Below are 21040 nucleotides of genomic sequence, written 5' to 3'. Positions count from 1 at the left end.
CCCGCGCGGCTCCCCCCAGCTCATCTATTTACCTGCTTGCATTAGGGAGCATCATCCAGCAAATGAATGTTTTCTACAGGGATACTGGAGTCCCAGTCTAAGTGAAGCTCATAAAAGAATGAAGAGACACACTTTGCTGTTCAGAAATAAAGCCCTTGACACCTTAAACTCAAATAAATGATTCAGCAACAAATCATGCAGTAAATTCACACATGACAGACTACTACTTCTAACATTTGAACAGTTCACGGTTTATTGTACAAAATGGTTGATAAAATGTCAACCCATATCTTTCTCTGTTGTTTAAGGATTTTAATAATTAAGCTATGTTAGACCAAGGAAAATATTGGGTAAGCTACCTACAATTAGGGACGTCTATCTCTTTTGAGTGATTATTAAACTGAAGAAACTGAAGACTACGTTTTGCTGAAAAGAGCACAGAATTTCAAAATTGTGTTTTATGTGTCTAAATGCTCTGTTTCAGACCCAGTTTTCGGCGCACAAATTGGTTTGACCCTGTGGGTCGTGAGTATAAACAGGTTATGGAAAAAGTCGGTGTGATTGACCTGTCTCCATTTGGCAAGTTTAAAGTAAAAGGCACAGATTCTGTTAAGCTGCTGGATCATCTATTTGCAAATGTTGTTCCAAAGGTAAATGGGACAGTGATAACTGTTTTAATGTAGGATTTAGACAAACAAGATCTGTTTCAGAAATGGAAAACGAAGCATAATATCATTGCCATATCTTTCAGGTACTGAACAGATCCTTTAGAGAAATTGCTGTGTCAGGAGACGTATTTTACTCAGTTAAGAGCATGAGCAGTGGAGTTTATACTGAGCAACCTGAAGCAGAAATACCTTTAGGCGCAGATCATTGAATCATAGAAGGTTGAAGTTGGAAGGGACCTTTGGAGGTCATCTTGTCCAAGCCCCTGTTCAAACAGTTCACTTGGAGCTCATTGCCGAGGACTGTGTCTGGGTAGCTTTTGACTGGCTTCTGACTGTCTCCAAGAATAGAGATTCTACCAGCTTTCTGGGCAACATGTTCCTGTGCTCAGCCACCTTTACAGTAAAAAAGTGTTTCCATATGTTCAGAGAGAACCTCTTGTGTTTCAGATCTTTGTCTAAAGAAGTCTAAGTGAATCTCAGCTGGAATTCTTTTACAGTAGTAAATAGTAGAATGGTGTGGTAGCTGCCCGCCTACAACTGTGCTGTACTGTGGCAGCCTGAGGCAGCAGCACAGAGCAGTGAAAGGCGCTTTTGCCTGACCATAGCTGGATGTTGTATTCTTCCTGGTTGCCCAAGGGAACAGATTTGTTGGGTTTTTTTCTGATTGACCCATGCTTGTTTTCCACCCCCACATACTGACTCTATTTTATAGCTGGCTTCCGGGAGCAGGCAGGGTTGCAAATATTCAGGATATTCAGCTTTCAGCTCCCACCTGTCCTTTCTCCACAAGTGTGGCTGCTCACAGATCTTCAGAATATGATCCTGTTCTCAGAAATGGCATATTGTGACAAAGTACCCCAGGAATCTTGTTCTTGGTCCTCAGTTTATGGTAGTGCTCTATGAGTCCCTTTATCTTCCTGCTTTGTCAGCCACTCTCATGTAGTGCCTTTAACCTCAGAGATACACCTCTAGCAAGCAGATTGCTCCTTTCTGAAGTGCTACCAACATGGGGTTTGCTCATTTCAGCACAGACTTTCATTAAGATTTTGCTGTAGATGGTGGTTGTAGCTGCTTCAGACGCCAGCATGGGGAAACAGAAGGAAACAGTTAATTGCACTGAGACTATAGTTATGAAGGTAGGTGACTTCTTAGAGGTCAAAGCCAACTGGATGGAAAGGCTGTACACAAGGATTCTATCCTATAGTTTTAGGAGAAAGAGGAACCTGAATTGCCATATAGTCATATGTTTTGGTTGATACTTTTTGACAGCAATACAGATTGAAAGTTTATCTTCTTTCTGGCTTGAGGTACAGGTGGGGTAACTGTGTCATCAGTGGGCATGGATAACGCTGAATGCGTTTGTGTGGCAGACGAGGGGAAGCAAAAGTGAATGGGAAATTATGAGAACAAAGCAAGTGCTTTCTGTGGAATTTAATCAGTGTTGCTAGGGAGAAAAAGAAAGCTAGATGGCGAAGTAGAAGGAACAGTTTATGAGTCCACTTTAAAATCCAGCATTCACAACAGTTGGTTATTTAAGCTGTCTGATTTTTGGTACCATTCATGCTTGTTTGCATCATAGAATAATTCAGTGAAGTTACCGGAGATATATTTGTATCATAACTAGGTTGAGTGTGACTAGCATCAGATCCTGAAAATTCAACTATTTGCCTGTAACATGCCAGTAACTATATTAATGTAATATGACCTTGCAGAAGAATGTTAACATCTGCAATAAATTTCCTTTTTCCATTTGTTGTCTGGAATCTGGGCACTGGCTGGGTGATTGACAAGGTTCCTTGTGAAAGCAGAATGAAATAAGAGAGATAAAATTCTGCCTCTGGAACCAGACCAGAACAACAGCTATGGCACATTCATATTTCTGTTTCTATAGATGATATCTGTATGAATATGTATGTGTTTTATGGCCACAGCTAAGTGACTGTTATTTGAAATTTTGCCTCTAGAGATCATGTTTTTGCACAGAGCCTGATACAAATGTACAGAGATGTAGATTCATAGTTAGCAACTACATAAAATATAAAAGCAGACATAAAGTAGGGCCACGAAAGCATAAGTCAACTCAGTATGTCTTTCTTTAAAGTAAGAGGCAAAGTATATGTTATAATTTTAGGATCTGAAAGCCGTATTCACATGATTCAAAAAGAATATTTATGTCAATAAGACACATAGAACTTTTTACTCTGATGATCAGAGTACAAATTAAAATTGGTTGAATTTGCATTGAAAATGCATTCTTAAATCAAATGTAGCTTAAGAACACCTTGTCTAATATGCAATTAACATACATTTATGAAGGTCTTGCTTTATCTTATTTCAAAATTTCAAAATTTTCCATAAAGAAAAATATGAGGTTTCCACTGTAAAGCTTAAGCTTGGCCAATAGTGTACCTACCCACTCCTATTTTGGCACAGCAGAAGAAACATAAAAAAATTGTTTTTTCAAGTGAAGACGTATTTCCATGTATTTCATAATGTTTAAGAATTCAAAAGTTGTGCATTCTTAATAATTGCAAGTTTTACTCTGTAGGTAGGTTCAACAAATATAAGCCATATGTTAACACCGAGAGGAAAAGTTTATGCTGAGCTAACAGTCTCTCAACTGTATCCTGGAGAGTTTATGCTTGTGACTGGCTCAGGGTCAGAACTCCATGATCTGAGGTTAGTTTATTTTTGATACAGTAAATACATAGTGCTATACAGTCACACGAATATAGAAACCCTTTTACTAAGTGCCAAATTCTTAATTGTTACTCAACAAACCTTTCACTAAGTTCACAAGAATTCTACTTATTTGTCGATTTTGGTTTTTTAGAAACTTGGTTGATTTGAATCCTGAAGTATAAGCAGTTGGATATTGGATTATTGCTGATGTAAAAAGATGGAGAATTTACTGATATTTATGTAATATGCTTTGATGGAAGTTCTTGTTTTGTTGAACCTGTTTGTGTTTGGCATCATATGATGGAATGCAGAGTGGTTGTTCCTTTCTAGTGTTTTCTCTTACGCAAAAAAGAAAATTGGCTTTAAACACGATGACCCCAGAGGCACTGACCTGGCCAATACAGATGGATGATGCAGCCTTCCTGATAATGTGATAATGTCTTCTACTTTGGGCTTTGGGGTCACAAAGAGAAGAAACAACAGAAAGAAAGGAAGAAGCAGTTCCAGGGTCACTTCATTAAAATGTTTTTCATAGATGAGCATTGGATGTAACATTTCTAGTGCTATTAGTGACTGTACATACATACTAAGAAAAAGAATTTTTCTTACTGGAGATTGCTGACAAATCCATTATTCAAAATGAGTCAACACATAAAAGACTGACATTTGCTACCCCAACACACGATGAATAATAGTAGGACCATTGGTACATTCAGGAACCAAATGGCAGAACCAGATCTAATGCATTTACTTCTGCAGGATTTCTGCAGTCCTGTTTGATACTGCCCTGTGCCTGAGACCATTTGACATTGCTTAACAAAGTAGTACTTCGTAACATTTTAAAATATACTAATTTCATTTATTTTATGAGCTTCCTGAAAGACAATATGCAGCTGAAGTTTTTGATTAAATCAAAACTGAACTTCCTGCCAATACCTTAAATACTGCATTCTGGAGGGAACAAATCTTGTACATATCTGTTGACATAGGATTATCTGGAGACATCTTATGTTCATTGTGTTTATTGCTTACTCTTTTTGTGTTATTACTTACTCTTTTTGTACATTGACTTTTTGTGTTGTTGCTTACTCTTTTTGTACGTTGACTTTTTATTAACACATTCTGGATCCAAAGGCAAATCTGTCTTCAGTCCTATGAGATCACTTCTTTCTCTTATGTTGAAAATACTGTTTCACCGATTTAAGTTCTCTCCTATCCCAGATGCTTAAGTTCCTATATTGGTATCTCAGGAGGAAACTGTTTAACATCAACAATGGATTTGATTATCTAATGTAGCACATAGTTCAATTGGTTTTAGGGAGGTGTGGAAGTGGGAGCTTATGTGAAGATGAACACAACAAACTATTTCTTTCTAAATTTTATTTAAATGAGTTATTTTTCATTAAAAAATTAACATCAGTGTTGTGTTTTACATGCAGATGGGTAGAAGAGCAAGTGATGAGAGGTGGATACAAAGTTGAAATAGAAAACATGACAGATGAGATGGGAGTACTAGGTGTCGCAGGTCCATATGCCCGACAGGTCCTCCAGAAGTTGACAAGTGAGGATCTGAGTGACAGTTCATTTAAGTTTCTCCAGTCTAGACATCTGAAACTTTCTGATATTGCCGTTACTGCCATTAGAATATCATACACAGGTAAGCAATAGCGAAAACAAGCTTTTAAGGAAAGAGACAACTAATAAAATAGTAAGTGTAACTAAAGTTATGTTGAAAAATAAATCTCATCATGTATTCATAAGCAACAGGTCCATTACATGTTATATATAAATGTGTGAGGAAACACAGTACATTGATTTTCAAATGTGATGTGGTCAGGGTCTGTGCTGAGTTTTCCAAGACTTTTTTCTCTGGAGTACCCTATAGTGTAAATATTTATTTTTCAGAACAAAAGGCCAGTTCTGATAACCTCTGTGGTATTTGCTGCAAAACCAACGTCAAGAATTGTTTTTGGATTACCATATATTAGTGTTTGTCACGTGCCTTGAAAATGTAACACTATAGTGCTGAGTGTTTGTTTTTCTCAGCTACTTTTTATTTTTATTTCTCTTAATGCCCATCTCTACTGCAACAGACTGAATTCAGACATTCTGAAGCAACTTGTAATTCATATTCTCTTTCTATTGTACTAAATATGATACAATACATTAATTTTATGTTTATTTACAATTAGTTACATTTGCTGTTCACTTGCCAAGTCATCATGTTTATAGAACCATAGAATCATTTAGGTTGGAGAAGACCTTTAAAATCGAGTCTTACTGTTAATGTAGCACGGCCAAGTCCAAGTCCCATGCCCTTAAGCTTCATCTTTCATTGTGACTTTGTTACATGACTTCTCTTAACAGTTATTCTGATCCTTCCCCCTGCCACTCCCCTGAGATTTCAGTTAACAGTTTAAATTAGGGTAATAGTACCACTGTTTAAGATCTAGGGCACAAATCCTCTGGTGGTTCTTTTAGGGAATTGGACTCACTATATGATTGCAGAATTGACCCTAGAATGTGAGTTAACACTTACAGCATTGATCCTTGCTTTTTACCAAGGATAGGACTGTATTTATTAGGATTGTTTCATTGTTGAGCTGATGAAACCGTTAATCTTGTTTGTGTAACAGGTGAATTGGGCTGGGAGCTCTATCATAGGAAAGAAGATTCTGTAGCTCTTTACAGTGCAATCATGGAAGCTGGCCAAAAAGAGGGAATTGACAACTTTGGAACATATGCTTTGAATGCTTTAAGGCTGGAAAAGGGTTTCCGAGCCTGGGGGGCAGAGGTCAGGAAATGCAACTTCTTCATTATTATTATTTCTGGTTTGGTGTTTTTAATTATTTTATTTTATTTCATTATGACTATACATCTTTTAATCAGAGTTAGCACAGATAGTATTTATTCCAGTTTCTCAATATAGCATGGAAAAATTTACCTTGAGCAGGAAAAGCTGCTATAATTTGGAACAGTGTTTTTTCTAAATAAAAATAGCTAGCATACTGCATTACACTGCCAGGGAAAGAGACACTTACTTTGATTCACTGATGTCTTTTCCTCTTGTGTATAACAAAATTATAAGGGTTTTACTAAGCTCTAGTGTTTTGTAATCAATGGTTTGGCTAATATATTCTGAAAATATTTTATTTTGGTAATAACTATGTCATGAGAGACCAATTATTCAGGCTTCGTAGTGTGTTTGGAACTTTTTCATTTCCCGTTAGCTTGTTTCTGCTGAATTTGCACATTCACAATAAGGAACTACTCAGAGGGCCTGTACAATTTAGGGAAAATCAGTATAATTTTTTGCTTACCTGAAATTCTTCTTGATTCCTTTGGAAAATGAAAGAACTCAGGAAGGTGAAGTGGTGAGCATTTAGGAGTCCTTTTTGTTTGCCCTGTGATAATTATTTTCATTCTTGCTTCAAATGCTGCCTAACAAATCATTCCCCCTACACCTAATGGGAAAGTGGTGAATAAAATTGGGTTTGTGTTGTATTTTTGTCTTCAGCTAAGACATTCTGCTGTGTTGCAATTGATGTGCATACCTCAGTTATTCAGTCTTCTGCAGGTTCCATTCTGCTTTGATGAAAAATCCTGTTTCTTACTGAAATATGTATTTATTTTGTATATTGAAACTTAGATGAATGATTTACATACCTATACTTTATATTAGGCAAAATAGTAGGTATTCTGTTGAAATCACATATTGGAAGCTTGCAGTGTATTCAAATGGAAGTTGCATATACACAATGTGGAAGACATATAAAATGCCCCAACCCAAAAGCTGTGGTGGTCCATTGTGTATGGATCGTGAATTTATATTTTTTAACAGATGAACTGTGACACTAATCCCTTGGAAGCTGGACTGGAATACTTTGTAAAGCTAAACAAGGTATGTATTACTATTTTCAAAGTGTTTATTATGTCCAAGGTTATTTGTTTAAGTGTCTGAAAAGAAAAATGTCATTATCTGTAAAATAAAATAGGTTTAGAAAATGAACTGAGCAAGTAAATAATAATTATAATTATATGAATAATTACTTTATAAATACTGATTTGTTTAAAAAAATGTTTTGCATTTTCCCATGTTTCTTGCTAATAAAATTATACATTAGATCAGGAAGTTGCAAATACTAAATGTTGTCTGCATGAAAAATAACTCTTTGACATTTTTTTAAGATAAATTTGAGTTGTGCTTTTGTAAACATATAGTATCTGTATACAAGCTGAACAAGCCAGTGTATATAGTAAAAATGTTTTACCTGCTTCTTGTTAAAGGAGTTGTCTGTAGTATCATTTTCCCCAGCTACCGCTCTACCACAGCAATTACGGAAAAACAATAGATTTTTTTAGAAGAACTGCTGACTGACAACTTAAATATAAGTCAAATATAAGTTAAATTAAGGTATTGGTTAAAAAAATAATTAGTTGTTCACAGAATTTCTGAAGAGGTCCTTTGCTCATAACTTGTTCATGCCTGATTGGAAGTTTAGAGAATGGGAATAGTTTAACTTAAATGTGCAGTAAAAATGAAAATGTGTTATTCTATCTCTTTTTATCAGCATCCTCATTTTCTTATATTAATATTTTATCAAATCAAACTCTGTGGTCATCTAATAGATAAAGAACTCACTTGTAATTCTCTTTTCTGGTCCAAATGAATCCCAGACTAAATGCCCAAACTGTCAAGTTGAGTATCTTTCCGCTAAACTTGGTGAAATCATTTCTTGTGCAGCTTTAATGCCATCTGTTGCTACCAGTTGGCCCATCAACTCAAACAGCAGTTGCCTGCACAGTGGGTGTGAAGTTTCTAATGTAGAAAATTGGGTCCTAGATGTTTCAAGTTGGGTGCTCTAAATGAGGGGTTTTTCACCTGAGTAAAATCAAGTGAGGACATTTTTACATAAGGGAGATCAAGAAGAAAAATTAATGTTTGTGAAACATTTCATCTTTACAATCATGTAATGTGATACAGGGACAAACTTTGTTCTTATGTATGTTCCCTTTATACCTGAAATGGTAATAAATCAGATAATAAATGACCCTTGATATTTTTTGCCATGTTATGTGGAGACGCAGTGGAACTGATAAAAAGAATACCAAACTTTATAGGTGACAGCTTCAAATAAACAACAAATCTTAAACTTTGGGTAGGCAAGAATTATGGAGTCATGTTAATCCTAAAAGGATGCTTATGTCTTTATAAGACAATTTAGCAGACCATAACGGGGTCAAGCCCAGGAAGATGCTTTTTCTCTCCAACTGTTGAACCTGTCTATAGATGTTAAATAGTTCTTCAGCCTATGCAGGATTGAGGCAAGGTGCTCCCAGGGTTGTGAATGGCAGTTCCTACATGTAGTAGAGTTGCAGCTGTCTCCATTGGGTAATGTAATATTGCTCTAATCAGAGTAAGTGACACACAGAAGGGAAATACAGAATCTTACAGAACAGGATTGTGTTCTATTTACTTATCAAGGACTTTCCTGTCTTGAGGAAAGCATTAGCAGGATTGCAGGGGAATGCAATAAAAAATGTTACTATTACTATTCTTTCCACTTCCATTTGATGCATGGTTGTTTTCTTGGGGGTTTCGTTGGTTGTTTTTTTTCTTCCTTTTTAGTATAAGCAGGAAAGTAGCCATAAGCAGGGGAAGCTGTTGCTTGCCAAGATGTCCATGCAGAATATGTGAAGGTAGTAAGGTGATGAAGCGCTTGGTTCTTTATTGCTCCTCACACTTCTCTGAATGGTTGAAATGCAGGGTTGGAACAGCTTTCTGGAGCATTTCCTACTCACAGTGTAGACGAGTGGACAGAGAATGAATCTCCAGCATAGATGCAGGATGTCAGCCTAGAACATTTGCCAGTTTTGCTGAACTGATGTGAAAAAGGAAATAATCAATGTTTATTTGTTGACTCAGATGAGGGCAGTTGTGACTGTATGTTGACACTGCAGAGGTACCTGAGCTAATTCAGATACAGGACATGGTCTAAACACTGTAGTGTGAAGTGCAATGTGAGATTATTTACTCTGCTTCTTGGCAGTTTGGGGCTATGAGTCCCAATTCCATGCCTCTGGTTTTGGTGTCCGTTTGGCATGGCATAGACCTCAGCGTTCCTTACTGACTGAAGACAAGCAAAATACTGTGTTATCACCTGTTCCTGTTGTTAAGGAAACTCTCCCCAAAAAAGGCAAACGAGATAAAAACTACAAGCAGCAGATACTGAAATACTGCTTTTTGACATCTTGGTCTGTGGGGTTCCTGACAAGGACTATTCCTATAAGCATGCGCCCCCGAGTGGGGACAGTGCTGGTTTCTGTGTTAATCAAAATACACTGTTCAGTGAGTTACCAGAGCACTTCTTACTGTGCAACGAGTAGCTGAAATAACTCACAAAATGAGCAAAAAGACTTCAGCATAAGTGAATCTCGAGTGGTATGTCATAGAAAATGTAAACAGTTTCTAATCAAATTAAAGTGAATTAGCCACCACATGACAGTGAAGATAATACAATCAAAAAGTACTTTAATTTCCATGACAAGACATTAAAAATACCTGGGAAATAAATATGAAGAGATGGAAATTCCCAATACAATCCTGATATTTCTCTGTGTTTACAAAGTTTGGTGTATGCATCATCTTCAGGTACATACAGACTAGTAATTGTTTTGTGAAGAGTAACAGGGAAAGCTCTTAAAATCTTAAGTTGGTATCATTTTTTCCCCCACAGCCTAATAAATTGTAGTACAGCAATAAGTAAACCTGCTTCGTCAAGACTTCTGTAGCAACTTTCATTTTATCAGTAAGGCTGTAGATATGGTATTATTGTTCTAGGTGGTTTCCTCTAGACTCTGCTTGATAGTCCTTTTTTCTCAGTGTTGGTGTTAGTTGCTCCCTTGCACAGATGAGCAGGACAGGCTGTGATTAAATCAAAGTGAAGGGGCAGTAACAGGATTAATTTCTAATTTACAGTATACAACATCTTCATAACTTAACAACAAAATCTGTTGAGTTTAGGGGTAGGATATTTTTTAATGCCTGTTGTTTTCCTTTTCATTGTTCCATATCATTTAGTAAGTTAGATAGCCTCCTCCCATGAATAAGCACTCTGCTACTAAATACTTGATAGAATCCTAATGGTTTTTGTGGCTGGAAATTCACAGAGTATCTTTAAAGAGGAAAAAGCTGCAATTCTTTTAGCTCCACATCCCAGAATATTGTTCAAGTTTTGCCGCACATTTGCACTTAATCAGGTTCAAGTGGTCAAAGCTATAGAATATTGCCTCTGAATGCTTTTTATTTTTCAAAACCCTGGTTTAAACTTAATGGATTATCCATTATATAAAACATATAAGCAATCACCAGATGTTAATTTACTCCTGACCTTTGTTCTGTGGCAGAATCAAGTACATCTGTGTTTACCTTGCCATATGTATAAAAATGTCATGTATGAAATTACAAAGACCTGAAGATCCCACAGTTCTTGTGAGCAGTCTGTTCCAGTGATTCACTATTCTTATGTTAGGAAGTGTTTTCTTGCCACAGTTTAAACTTATCACTGATTATTACGTTCACTATGGACACACAGAAGAAAATGAAGCCGACTGCATCATCAAAACCTGCTAGCATGTGTCTTTTTTTTTTTTGTCCTCTGAAGTGGTTGATTATTTTTAGCTAATTCAGTATTCTTAAAACAGCCTATTTTTCTCCTGAGCATAATGGACCAGAAGTTCCAATAAAATTTAATGTCAGAGTTAAAAAACTCCATGTCACTTTGGGTAGCTGACAGAAGTGAAGTCTCAGAAGGGTTTTCCGTGTGAGTGTAGTAGTGCCAACAGCCACCAAGAGTGTCCGGCCGGGGAGCGGTGGTTGTTCTGTTGGCAGTGTTCTGGGAGCGGTGTTGCTGGGTCCAAGGGTGCCATCTGCTGGTCACTCTCTGCAGCAACAGCTCGCGGCCATCTGGGCGGGGAGTGCGGCAGGCGATGGAAACCCTTTGGGATTCTGCTCTAGGGTGCTCTTCCAGGCCGGCATCTGGGTGTGTAGCTAAGATTTAGTGTTTGTTTCCACCAGGAGGAAACATCTTTATCAGAGGCAGTGTTTCTTTGTTGCAGCCCTGTTTATTTACTGGGTCAGTTTCTCTGTTCCCCATTCCAAGCTTCTTTCCACATTTTACAATACCCAGAAAATCTCATTTTTTCTTAGGTCTACTCTACCGCTTTCATAAATCTTCTTTGTTCCTTGCTCCTTTTCCTATATCTGCTTATCACTATTTTTGTCTCACTTTCACCAGCCCTACTCAGTGACAGCCTGAATTTCAATGTCAAAAAGTGCCTCTTAGACTACAAGTCCTACCTCTTTTTCTTACTTTGGCATTTTATAGGCATTTGCACCTATTAGACACATGAGCATTTAACTGCTTTGTTATTCATTATGAATGGAAGTTGTATCATGCCCAGCAGCTTCACACAGATGGGTGAGTGCCAGGATGCAGTCCTGGAGTATTGACCTAACCTCCAACATAACTATACATACCTTGTTATTTCACAGGAAACTAGGATGAGTGGTTCTAAGCTGTGCCTCCACCCATTTATTCCTCCAGTGGCGGGTTTAAGCTTAGTGTCATGCTCTCCTCTTTCCAGTCATTTGTTTCCTCCCTGACTGCCCCTCAGTTGTGTCAGTCCATCTCATGATGTTACGGTGGTCTAAGGTGATATGTACTGATTTATTAAAGCACAAAGCAATAAATCTTTTTAGGGAAAAGGCTTTGTTGTTGTTGTTGTTGTTGTAATTTCACAGGTGTAGTTTGAGGAAAGAATGCCAAAAAAGTGTGAACTGGCACAACTGCAGAGAGCATGCCCTCCAAAAAGGGAGCACTAGCAGAATCATCAGTCCTGCCATGAGCCTCTGGAGCTCTGGCCGCAAACACAACCCAGTGCTAGGTGAAGACAGAGGGTGGGGAAAGTGGCAGAAAAGATGTACAAGCTGGCTATGGGTTGGTGCAGCATTGCAGCACATGTAGGCGTTTGTATCGTCATCCATGTAAAATGCTACTCTTTTGATCTGGTTAACACCCTACACTTCCAGAAACAGGGTGGCAGGGAGTGAGTAGGGGAAACCAGAAAAACACTTGCTTATGTTTTACACTCCTTAATTATTTGCTGAGGGTTTTTTCTTCTTTTTTTTGCCCCCTTTAAACAATCACTGTGTTTGTGGGACCATAGAAAATAATTCTTTTTAGTCTTCTCACTTCTAAAATTCAATCTAGGGCCTATAGAGCAGGCTTAGTGGGTGGAATGCCTGGCGCTTGCTGTCCAGGTGTGCTGAGAGCAGTGCTCCCAGTCGATGCTGGACAGGCTGACCTTCCAGAGTTTCTGTAGCTCCCCCTTACTGCCATTGTCCACCCTTCCTTCACTTCTCCTATGTGCATCCCTCCTGTTCTGAGAGGAGTGACTACTGTAATGATCAGTGACCCCACCCCATAACCTGGCGTAAGGTTGAGTTTGTACCAGCTTTACATCATACAAAAAAGGTAGGAAGGAGGGAGGAGAAAGGGCACAGGCTTTACTTGAAGTAGGGTTAAGAAGCCTAGGTAAAAGCAGAGGGATCTGAAAAAGGATGGAGTGATAGAAAGATGCTAGGTATTTGAGAAGGGGCAAGGGTACTTTTTTTTCCCCCTCTTGCTTTCAATCCCTGTTCATTATACCTGTAACATACTTACTCAGTGTACTTTTCCACCTGAGTTCTGTCCCCATTCAAATTAAAATTTAGGAGTGGAACCATATTCTATGGTTACTTCACTTGATGTCCAGAGGGTCATAAAAGAGAGGATTTATTCCACAAATTTATACAGAGTATGAAACAAGTTGGAAAGAATCCACAATGATTTTATTATCTGTATAAAATGCACACCTAGGTTACTCCCAGTGTGTTCGTTGAGCCATGAAAGGTAATAAGCACCCACTAAGGTAGGAATTTTGAGCAAAAATAGTTCAGAATTCATTCAGTTGTTTGTACTGTATCAATTTCTTAGAGTGGGCTGTTTGCACACAAGAAAGGCTTAGGTAGATTGAATAGAAGATGCAGTGATGCAGGCGTCATACATACTGACTGGCCACATCTCCCTTAGAACACTGTTTTGTGTGGTTTAAACTGTAGCTTTGGTTTGCTACAGAAAAAGAAACTTGTCCAATATTTTCTACCTGTAGAAGAAGATGATCTTCAGTTATCACATGAGGGGGGTATCATTTGGAGTGTTACCCTGAAATTATTCAGGAGCATCCAGCTAAGAATAATAATAATTTAAAAATACTGCATTGATTCTGTCTCCAGTGTGTTGTAACATGATGGTTATAGTAGATAGCAGCAGATGTTGGTTCTGCCTTACTCAGTTGAGTGGCTTTGTGTACCTAATTTGGTTGTATGCCTGCAGTCGTAAGTAGCATACCAAATAAATTACAACATTTCATTATTAAGAAATTTGCATAATTTTTCTGCCAGTTGTTGTTGAGTGAATATGACATTCTTCTTCCTAGATACCTAGACTTCATTCTGCTAAACTGAACAATCTAAAAAAAATATTGGAAGTTTTATAGATAATTTCTATTCCTTTTCTTCCCTTAAGGCACAAAGACTTTAACAGAGGATTAGGATTAGAATTAGGAACTGCATGCCACTAAAAGCCAAACACACTTGAAACACAGTAAATTGAATTTTTTAGGGTACATCACTGTGCCTAAAAAATCACCTCATTGGTTATTGTCTCCTGAACTCTTTTTTTTTTTTTTTTTTTTTTTTTAAAGTTGTTTTATCTCATGCTAGCAAACGTGGTAACTTTACACAAGGAAAGGGCGAGGCAAGTATGTATGTCTGATATGTTAACAGATGAAATAATCAGTGGGCTCCCTTTAGCTATATCCTAATTTAAAAACTCCAACTGATCTGTTTTTGTGATAGATTTTCTATTATAATCTGTGCATAAGTAAAAAGCACAATGCATCTTTTTGTTATTATCTGCTGAATTGCACTCAAAGAATATGAAGCTAAGCAGTAGATGCTGTCTTTATCTTGTACTATGAAGTGTGAAAAACATTAGATCTACCAAAGCTTAATGCTTTGGGAGCTTGTGCCAAGATGATGGAAAGTCTTCTGTATTTCAGGCTTAGGTTATTAGGGATGTCCTTGCTTTAAATAGTAGAAGTTTTACAGTGTTACTACATGTCACGTGATTACTTTTTTAAAAGTAAGAGGCGATAAGACCAGCTTTAAATTTGACGTTTATTTGAGGTTGAAATTGTTTAGGGGTTTCCTTTTTTTTTTTGTTCTCTTTCTTCTGGTTTTGAGGGTTTTTTTAATGTATGTACTGAATTATACTGTTACGAATGGGACTTTTTTCTTGCATTATATTTACTGTGAGAAGTTAAAACAAACAGAAGCAATACCCAAACTGACCCAAACTCCTAGAAACAGGAAGTAGTTGTTACCAAGAATAGCCAAACTAAGGTTGAATGAATCAGTTTCCAAAACGCTGTTTTGATTGGAATTAATGATGTCATGCACACACACTCATAAATAGAAAATGAGTAACAGTGGGAATAAGTTAGAGTACAATTGACATGGCTACCCAAGAACTGTAAAACAAAAAGACTGAACTAGTCACACTGACATGGTTAGAATTTCTTAAGATGCTTTAAATGTTTAAAGAATGTTTAAATTGCTGTCTTACATTATATATACACATTTTCACACATACTTATCTATGTTCATATATGTATGTATTTATGTATGTACATATGCATTTATATAGACCCATTTTTGCAGAAAGAGTGTTTGTATATATGCATATATTTATGTATATTTTGCTGCGTTTGAATTCTAAATCACCTCTTGTTTTTTTTTCCAAGCACAAGTCTAAAAAGACAAGAATATTCTTAACGTTTAAGGAACATAAAATAACAGAGAACAAACTCATTATATGAAATCCCCCAAATCCATCTCCAGTTAGCTTAAGAACTATGTAGTAGTTTATTCCAGGTGGCCAAAAGCCTGGCTCAGTTAAAATTAATTGAGTAAGAATTTAATTTTGTGTCAGTAACCACTAGGCAAAAAATGACCCAGAGACACATAGATCCTAAAACCTGCTAGCAACTTGCTCTAATGGTTTCTATATCTAAAAGATAATTAAGAAATGGAAGTCAAAATTGTTTTTGCTGTCAACCTTAAGGTTTTAGTATTTAGTGTATTAACAGGAGTTAACTGTCACCTATACAGTTAATCAGGAAGTGACCCATTAGAGCAGTACACATCTGTTACCAGGTCATCATACTCAAGGCTGTCATTATGACTGCTGCCTTAACCTTTATGGAAATTGTTTTTCCATTTCTAAGTGAGGAACTCATAGAGGTAAAAATTAACCAGGAATCTTGAATTAGAAAAACCCACAACAACTCCAAACATGAAAATGATAAGTGTTTATAAAGCTTTCATCTTTCTCTACGTCTATGCACCTGCAAGTATCTGAACCAGAAAAAAAAGGAGCCATGGTCTTAGTATAGCAGTAGCTATGAGACATCCCCAAAATCATCGATTACAATTCTGCAAAACGTGGTGAGTCAGCTGAGGGAAAAGGCACACCAGAAAAATGCTGTGGGAAGCTGGTTCTGAGAGAGTCCTCTCTGTTGGTATTCTTTTATTACTAAGAGATCTAAAGATGGGAATTTACAGACGTTCACACTGCTGGTTTAGATGCCTTAGTGTATCACTAACATCCAAACTGGCTTGGCAAATGTGAATCAGGACTGAAGGGAGACTGTACCTCTTCCAGGCAGCAGCTGGAGGCCAGTCAGAAGGCCCTAGGACATATGACATCGTGTTTGAATACTTGTGTTCGGTTCCACAGTTGCATTCCTTGCGCCTAAATATCAAATTTTACATTAGCATGTATAGGAAGGAGTTGATTCTGAGCTAAGTGTGCCTGTAAAGTATTTCCTTCTTTGCTATTTCTCTCTGCCATGCAAAGCATTTTAGTCTGTGTGTCATGCTATGCTATACAGTCTTATTTGCATTTCTAGTTGTGGGTATGTCATAAATGTTCTTGTGTAGTAGAAATTTAATTCTATGAAAAGTGAGAGAGAACTACTAGCTGGTTATTGTCTCATCTGAGATCTTTGCTTTATATTTTCCAGCACCATCTTGACAGTTACATTCTAAAATGAATCCTCACAGTCCTTTCTTTTTCTGATCAGAGCTGTATTTCATACTGTCTTTCCCCAAAAGGTGCCATCTGTGATCCTTACTTGCAGTATCTGCTTCATCCTTAGTTGGTCCACCTTGATTTTCAGACTAACTGGTTCGTAAGCTGTTTACCACAACTGCTTACAGAGTCTAATCTTGCAAAGTTCAAAAACTAGTCATTGCTTTAGCCATTTCTTTTGAGCCTGTGCGGACAAGAACCTGAACAGGAACTACAGGAATAAGAACACATGAACTAACTGCATAAGAATCTATTCCAAGTACAAGTATAATGTGTTGCTTGTAATTCTGACAGTGCAATAATCTTCTACAGAAGTTAAAGAACATTACCAGAAATAGTATTTTTGATATCTTCAACAATATTGCCCTCCTTTTCTCTTGAATACTCATCAGATTAATATAATTGCTGCTTCAGACCTAAGATCAACTGCCTTTGAATAGCTTTCACTGCTAGTTGTCTCAGCAAAGGCTGGAAACCTTGAGGACTTTGTAACTGCTATTGTGTTTCTTGCCCCTGGGGCAGGCTGGTGTAGATCTCGCAAATTAGTTGAATACATGTCTTTTGTTCTGCCTGATCTATAACTTTAAAGAGAAAATTAGTAGGCGGAATTTATAAGCCACTGTTCCTAATATGCAGTGCAGAGTCAATAGAAATACCCAGCTCGATTACGATTTTATCCTCTGTCCAAACTGTCAGCATCTTTGAAAGGGGCTTTCTCTTGGTTCTTGAGGCATTCTGTCCAGGGCCACGAAGTTTATAGCATCTGTTTTTTTCTATGGCTTCTTTTTCCAATTTATTCTCTACCCAGCCAACTAAGGAAGTCACCTGAGCTACATTTAAGATGTAGGAGGTAATTGTGTGAGACAAGCCAGGTTCACAGCTACTGGTAGGCAAAATAAGCTCATATTTGTGAACCTGGCCGTGGAATCAGGCTAGCTCAGTGGAATCAGCTCAACATCACATACAATAAATTCTGTCATATATACCCTTGAAGATTCAGAGACTTACTAGTGGCTCCCCCAGTAGTTGTCACACTTTTATGCAGTCCACTTACAGATATATGAAAACCTTCTTGTACCTTTATAGGCAAACTGAAAAAGGAAACTCCAAATGATAGTACTGTTCTTTAGCTAATGTTATTAATAATAATAATGTTATTATACCATAAAATGGTAGATATGGGAAAAAAACCATACATACCTCAAAACAAGAATAGGGAGAGACACCAAAGTGGAATAGTAACAAGTTACTGTCATGGTTGGTGGTGGCTTCAAAAAGGATGTGTGTCCACAGAGGGAGCCCAGGCTTTAGGAATTCCAGGTTTTATTATAGAAACTGAAATGATGCATAGTCTTCTGGCTCACAAGCTTAACTGGGCAGAAAGTCTTGTAACACACATCTCACTACACATGTATTTCTACTGCATTTGGAATTATGGATATTAAAGGACTGATATCTAGGAAAACTAATATACTGAATAAAGTTACCAAGATACAATATACTGATATAATGTACCAATATAAAAATACCTAGATACAAGATATGATATCTGTCAAACATCTGATTTCATCTGCATTTCATGCAGAATACTCAAATGACAGGAAAACAAATTAAGATAAATTTAAATGCTTATATCTCTGAAGTTTTTGCAGAACCTGAATAACTATATTTCATCATTATCTTAAATTTTTTTCAGCCAGCAGACTTTACAGGAAAGCAAGCGCTGAAGCAGATTAAAGAGAAGGGGCTCAAGCGACGACTGGTATATCTGACCCTGGAAACAGATAATGTTGATCCAGAAGGAAATGAAAGTGTGTGGCATAATGGCAAGGTAAGGACTACAGGTCATGTTACAAGAATCTAAGGTTAATTTCCTGTGAACAGAATCTAACTTTCTGTTTCAAGTGCGAATGCATCAATTTTGTTTTAATAGCACAGAACAACTTGAAGCTATGATAAACTCTTCCTAATCTTAAAGCAGAGCAAAGACTAACTAAATATCTACAAGAGAAGATGTGAAATACCATCAAGTATCAGAAACTAGACTTGGGGCAGACTAAAGTATTGTCGTTCATTCTCTTCTTTTGCAAGTTCACCATTTTCCTAACAGCGCTTTTGGTATTCACTTAAAATAAACAGAACAGCAAAGTTTGGGCCTCCACACTTCAGCATAGATTATGTGTTGAAACATTCACTAGCCGATAAATTATTGTATATAACAAACATATGCACGTGTATAGTGTATGTTCCAATGAAAACTTAATTGAACACAATAGGAATAGACTTTTTTCAAGGAGCAAAAACTTCCCAGTTTAAGGTGATGTCACCCATGGCAGAGAATATTATGAACTGCATGACATACTTGAAAGTTGCTTGTCCGAAGTGTATAAACGAAAACTAGTATGTGAGATGTGTAGTTGTTTGGGGTTTTGGCTGTTGCTATTTTTTAAGAAAACCTCACCACATCTTGAAAATAAAGATAAATGTTTGTGGGTTTTTTTCAGGTTATTGGCAACACCACATCTGGAAGTTTCAGTTATAGTGCTCAGCAGAGTCTGGCTTTTGCATATGTTCCCACAGAACTCAGCAAAGTTGGACAGAAATTGGAAGTTGAACTTTTAGGAAAAAATTATCCAGCAACTATTGTACAAGAGCCACTGGTGCTGACTGAACCAACGAGAATGCGCCTTCAGAGAAAGGATGAAAGTCCCAAAATATAAACACAGCTGCAGACACACCAAATTGTGCAGTAGGAAATAGTTCCATTAATATGCATGAAATTAAGAGAATGAAACTACTCAGATTTGCTGATTACTAAACACAAGATCCTCATTGCCGTACATCAGTGAGAAATCCAATGGTGTTACCCTCTTGCTTCCTTGTATGGGCTGTTCATATTAGAGATCTGAGCAGAGTTCATGAACCACTATGCATTCCCCTTCTCAGCAGTGCTTGTAAGCAGAAGGTGGCAGGGAATGAGTAGATCCTTGATTCAGCTTGCTCCCACATTGGCTGGCAGATCTGAATTAATGCAAAGGAAAAAGTTGCTCTTGACAATAAAACAAAATTCTTCCTCCTCCTTGACACTCACAGTTCCTCCTTCACCTGCCCTCAGGGTAAAGTAGTTTATCCTGACTCCTTACAACATGACATTGCAAACTTATCATTAAAATAAAATCACTAGTTCTGCAGAGAAATGCTTCCTTAGGAACTGAAAAACATCCCAGCAACCATCAAAAGTAATAAAGGCAACATTAAAGGCAAACTGAACTGTTAACATTTTTTTCCCCATGTGTCAACCTGGCAGAAATTTTCAGAGAAGATCAAAATCTAGTTCTTTTTAGTGAAACAGTTATAGGAAGCCTATTTATTCTTCATTATGTTACATGTATCATTTGGTAGATTACATGTAATATTCTACAACACACAGGATGTTATTGTGCAATTTCTGAACAGCACTTAAAGTACTGTGTCATGGATTTACTGTTCTAAATCTGAAATGCTAGACTGGCACCACAGAAATTCAGTTCTTCCTTTTCCTGTTAATTATAGATGGAACAGCAGTAAAAGCCCTATGTTGTCACACAGAAATACTAACAATGAAAAAAATATTTAAATCCACAGCAGAGGAGCTTTTTTCAGTGTTAAATATTCAATAACCCAAATAATCAGGATTGGGGTAATGTTTATGATGGAACACACTAAATTATTAAAGCACTCTTCTGAATTCCATTAATATGCTCAACAATTCTTTTGAATAGCAACATTACAATTTCCAACTTACAAAGAGAAACCCTCCCCTTTAGGCTATAGATAAATGTTTTGGAAGGACTTATGAATTATATCCAAAATGTACTTTCTCCAAAAGAGTTGGCACCTCTAAATCATCAGCAAAGAAGGAAATGTGTAAATGGAATGTACCAGGAGACACACAATTCTGATAACGAACACTTACTTTTGCTAAAGTAAGTTGACATTACATTGTGCTGTTCTGAATATCTTTTACAAAGCAGGTCAAAATAAATACACAAACTTTGGCAGGCTTGCATGTAGCACTATCTTGAATGAAAAATCCATTCAGAAATTATTCTCTGTAATCCTTTCACTAGTGGTTTAGTCCTACTTTGCTGAATCGATCAGAGATGTTACTTTTTCTAAAGATGACATTATCTGTAATGAGACACGTATCCATCATGTTTCCTTGAGCATTTAAGAAATCTAAAATACAATGTAATGCTATATGGTTTTATGTACACTACAGAGGAGGAGAGCAAATCCTAGGAACATAGTTTTGGATTTTGCTGTTTCTCGAGAACATGCAAATTCACTAGAAGTCACCTCCTGGAATATACAGTAGGTTATCCTGAGACAAGCTCTCACATATGCTTTCCTAATAAGCTTTGCTGTGCCAAAACTCTGTTTCAACTATTCCTT

At 37.1% G+C, this 21040-nt stretch overlaps 1 protein-coding gene across 1 annotated transcript in view; it reads left to right on the top strand.

Annotated features, from left to right (window-relative positions):
* The window catches only part of DMGDH (dimethylglycine dehydrogenase), a 44839-nt gene extending 24968 nt beyond the window's left edge, over window positions 1-19871 (top strand). Inside the window, exons 10-16 of the mRNA XM_040579154.1 lie at window positions 485-650; window positions 3217-3347; window positions 4790-5007; window positions 5987-6144; window positions 7192-7251; window positions 18303-18437; window positions 19111-19871. Of these exons, the coding sequence (XP_040435088.1) occupies window positions 485-650; window positions 3217-3347; window positions 4790-5007; window positions 5987-6144; window positions 7192-7251; window positions 18303-18437; window positions 19111-19326 (1084 nt within the window). The 3' untranslated portion in view covers window positions 19327-19871. The remainder of the gene's footprint in view (window positions 1-484; window positions 651-3216; window positions 3348-4789; window positions 5008-5986; window positions 6145-7191; window positions 7252-18302; window positions 18438-19110) is intronic.
* The last annotated feature ends 1169 nt before the right edge of the window (window positions 19872-21040 follow it).

Source organism: Falco naumanni, chromosome Z, assembly GCF_017639655.2.
Source record: "Falco naumanni isolate bFalNau1 chromosome Z, bFalNau1.pat, whole genome shotgun sequence".
Lineage (NCBI taxonomy): Eukaryota > Metazoa > Chordata > Aves > Falconiformes > Falconidae > Falco > Falco naumanni.
Note: the sequence above shows the minus strand (reverse complement) of the source record. Positions and strands in the feature narration are given on the sequence as shown.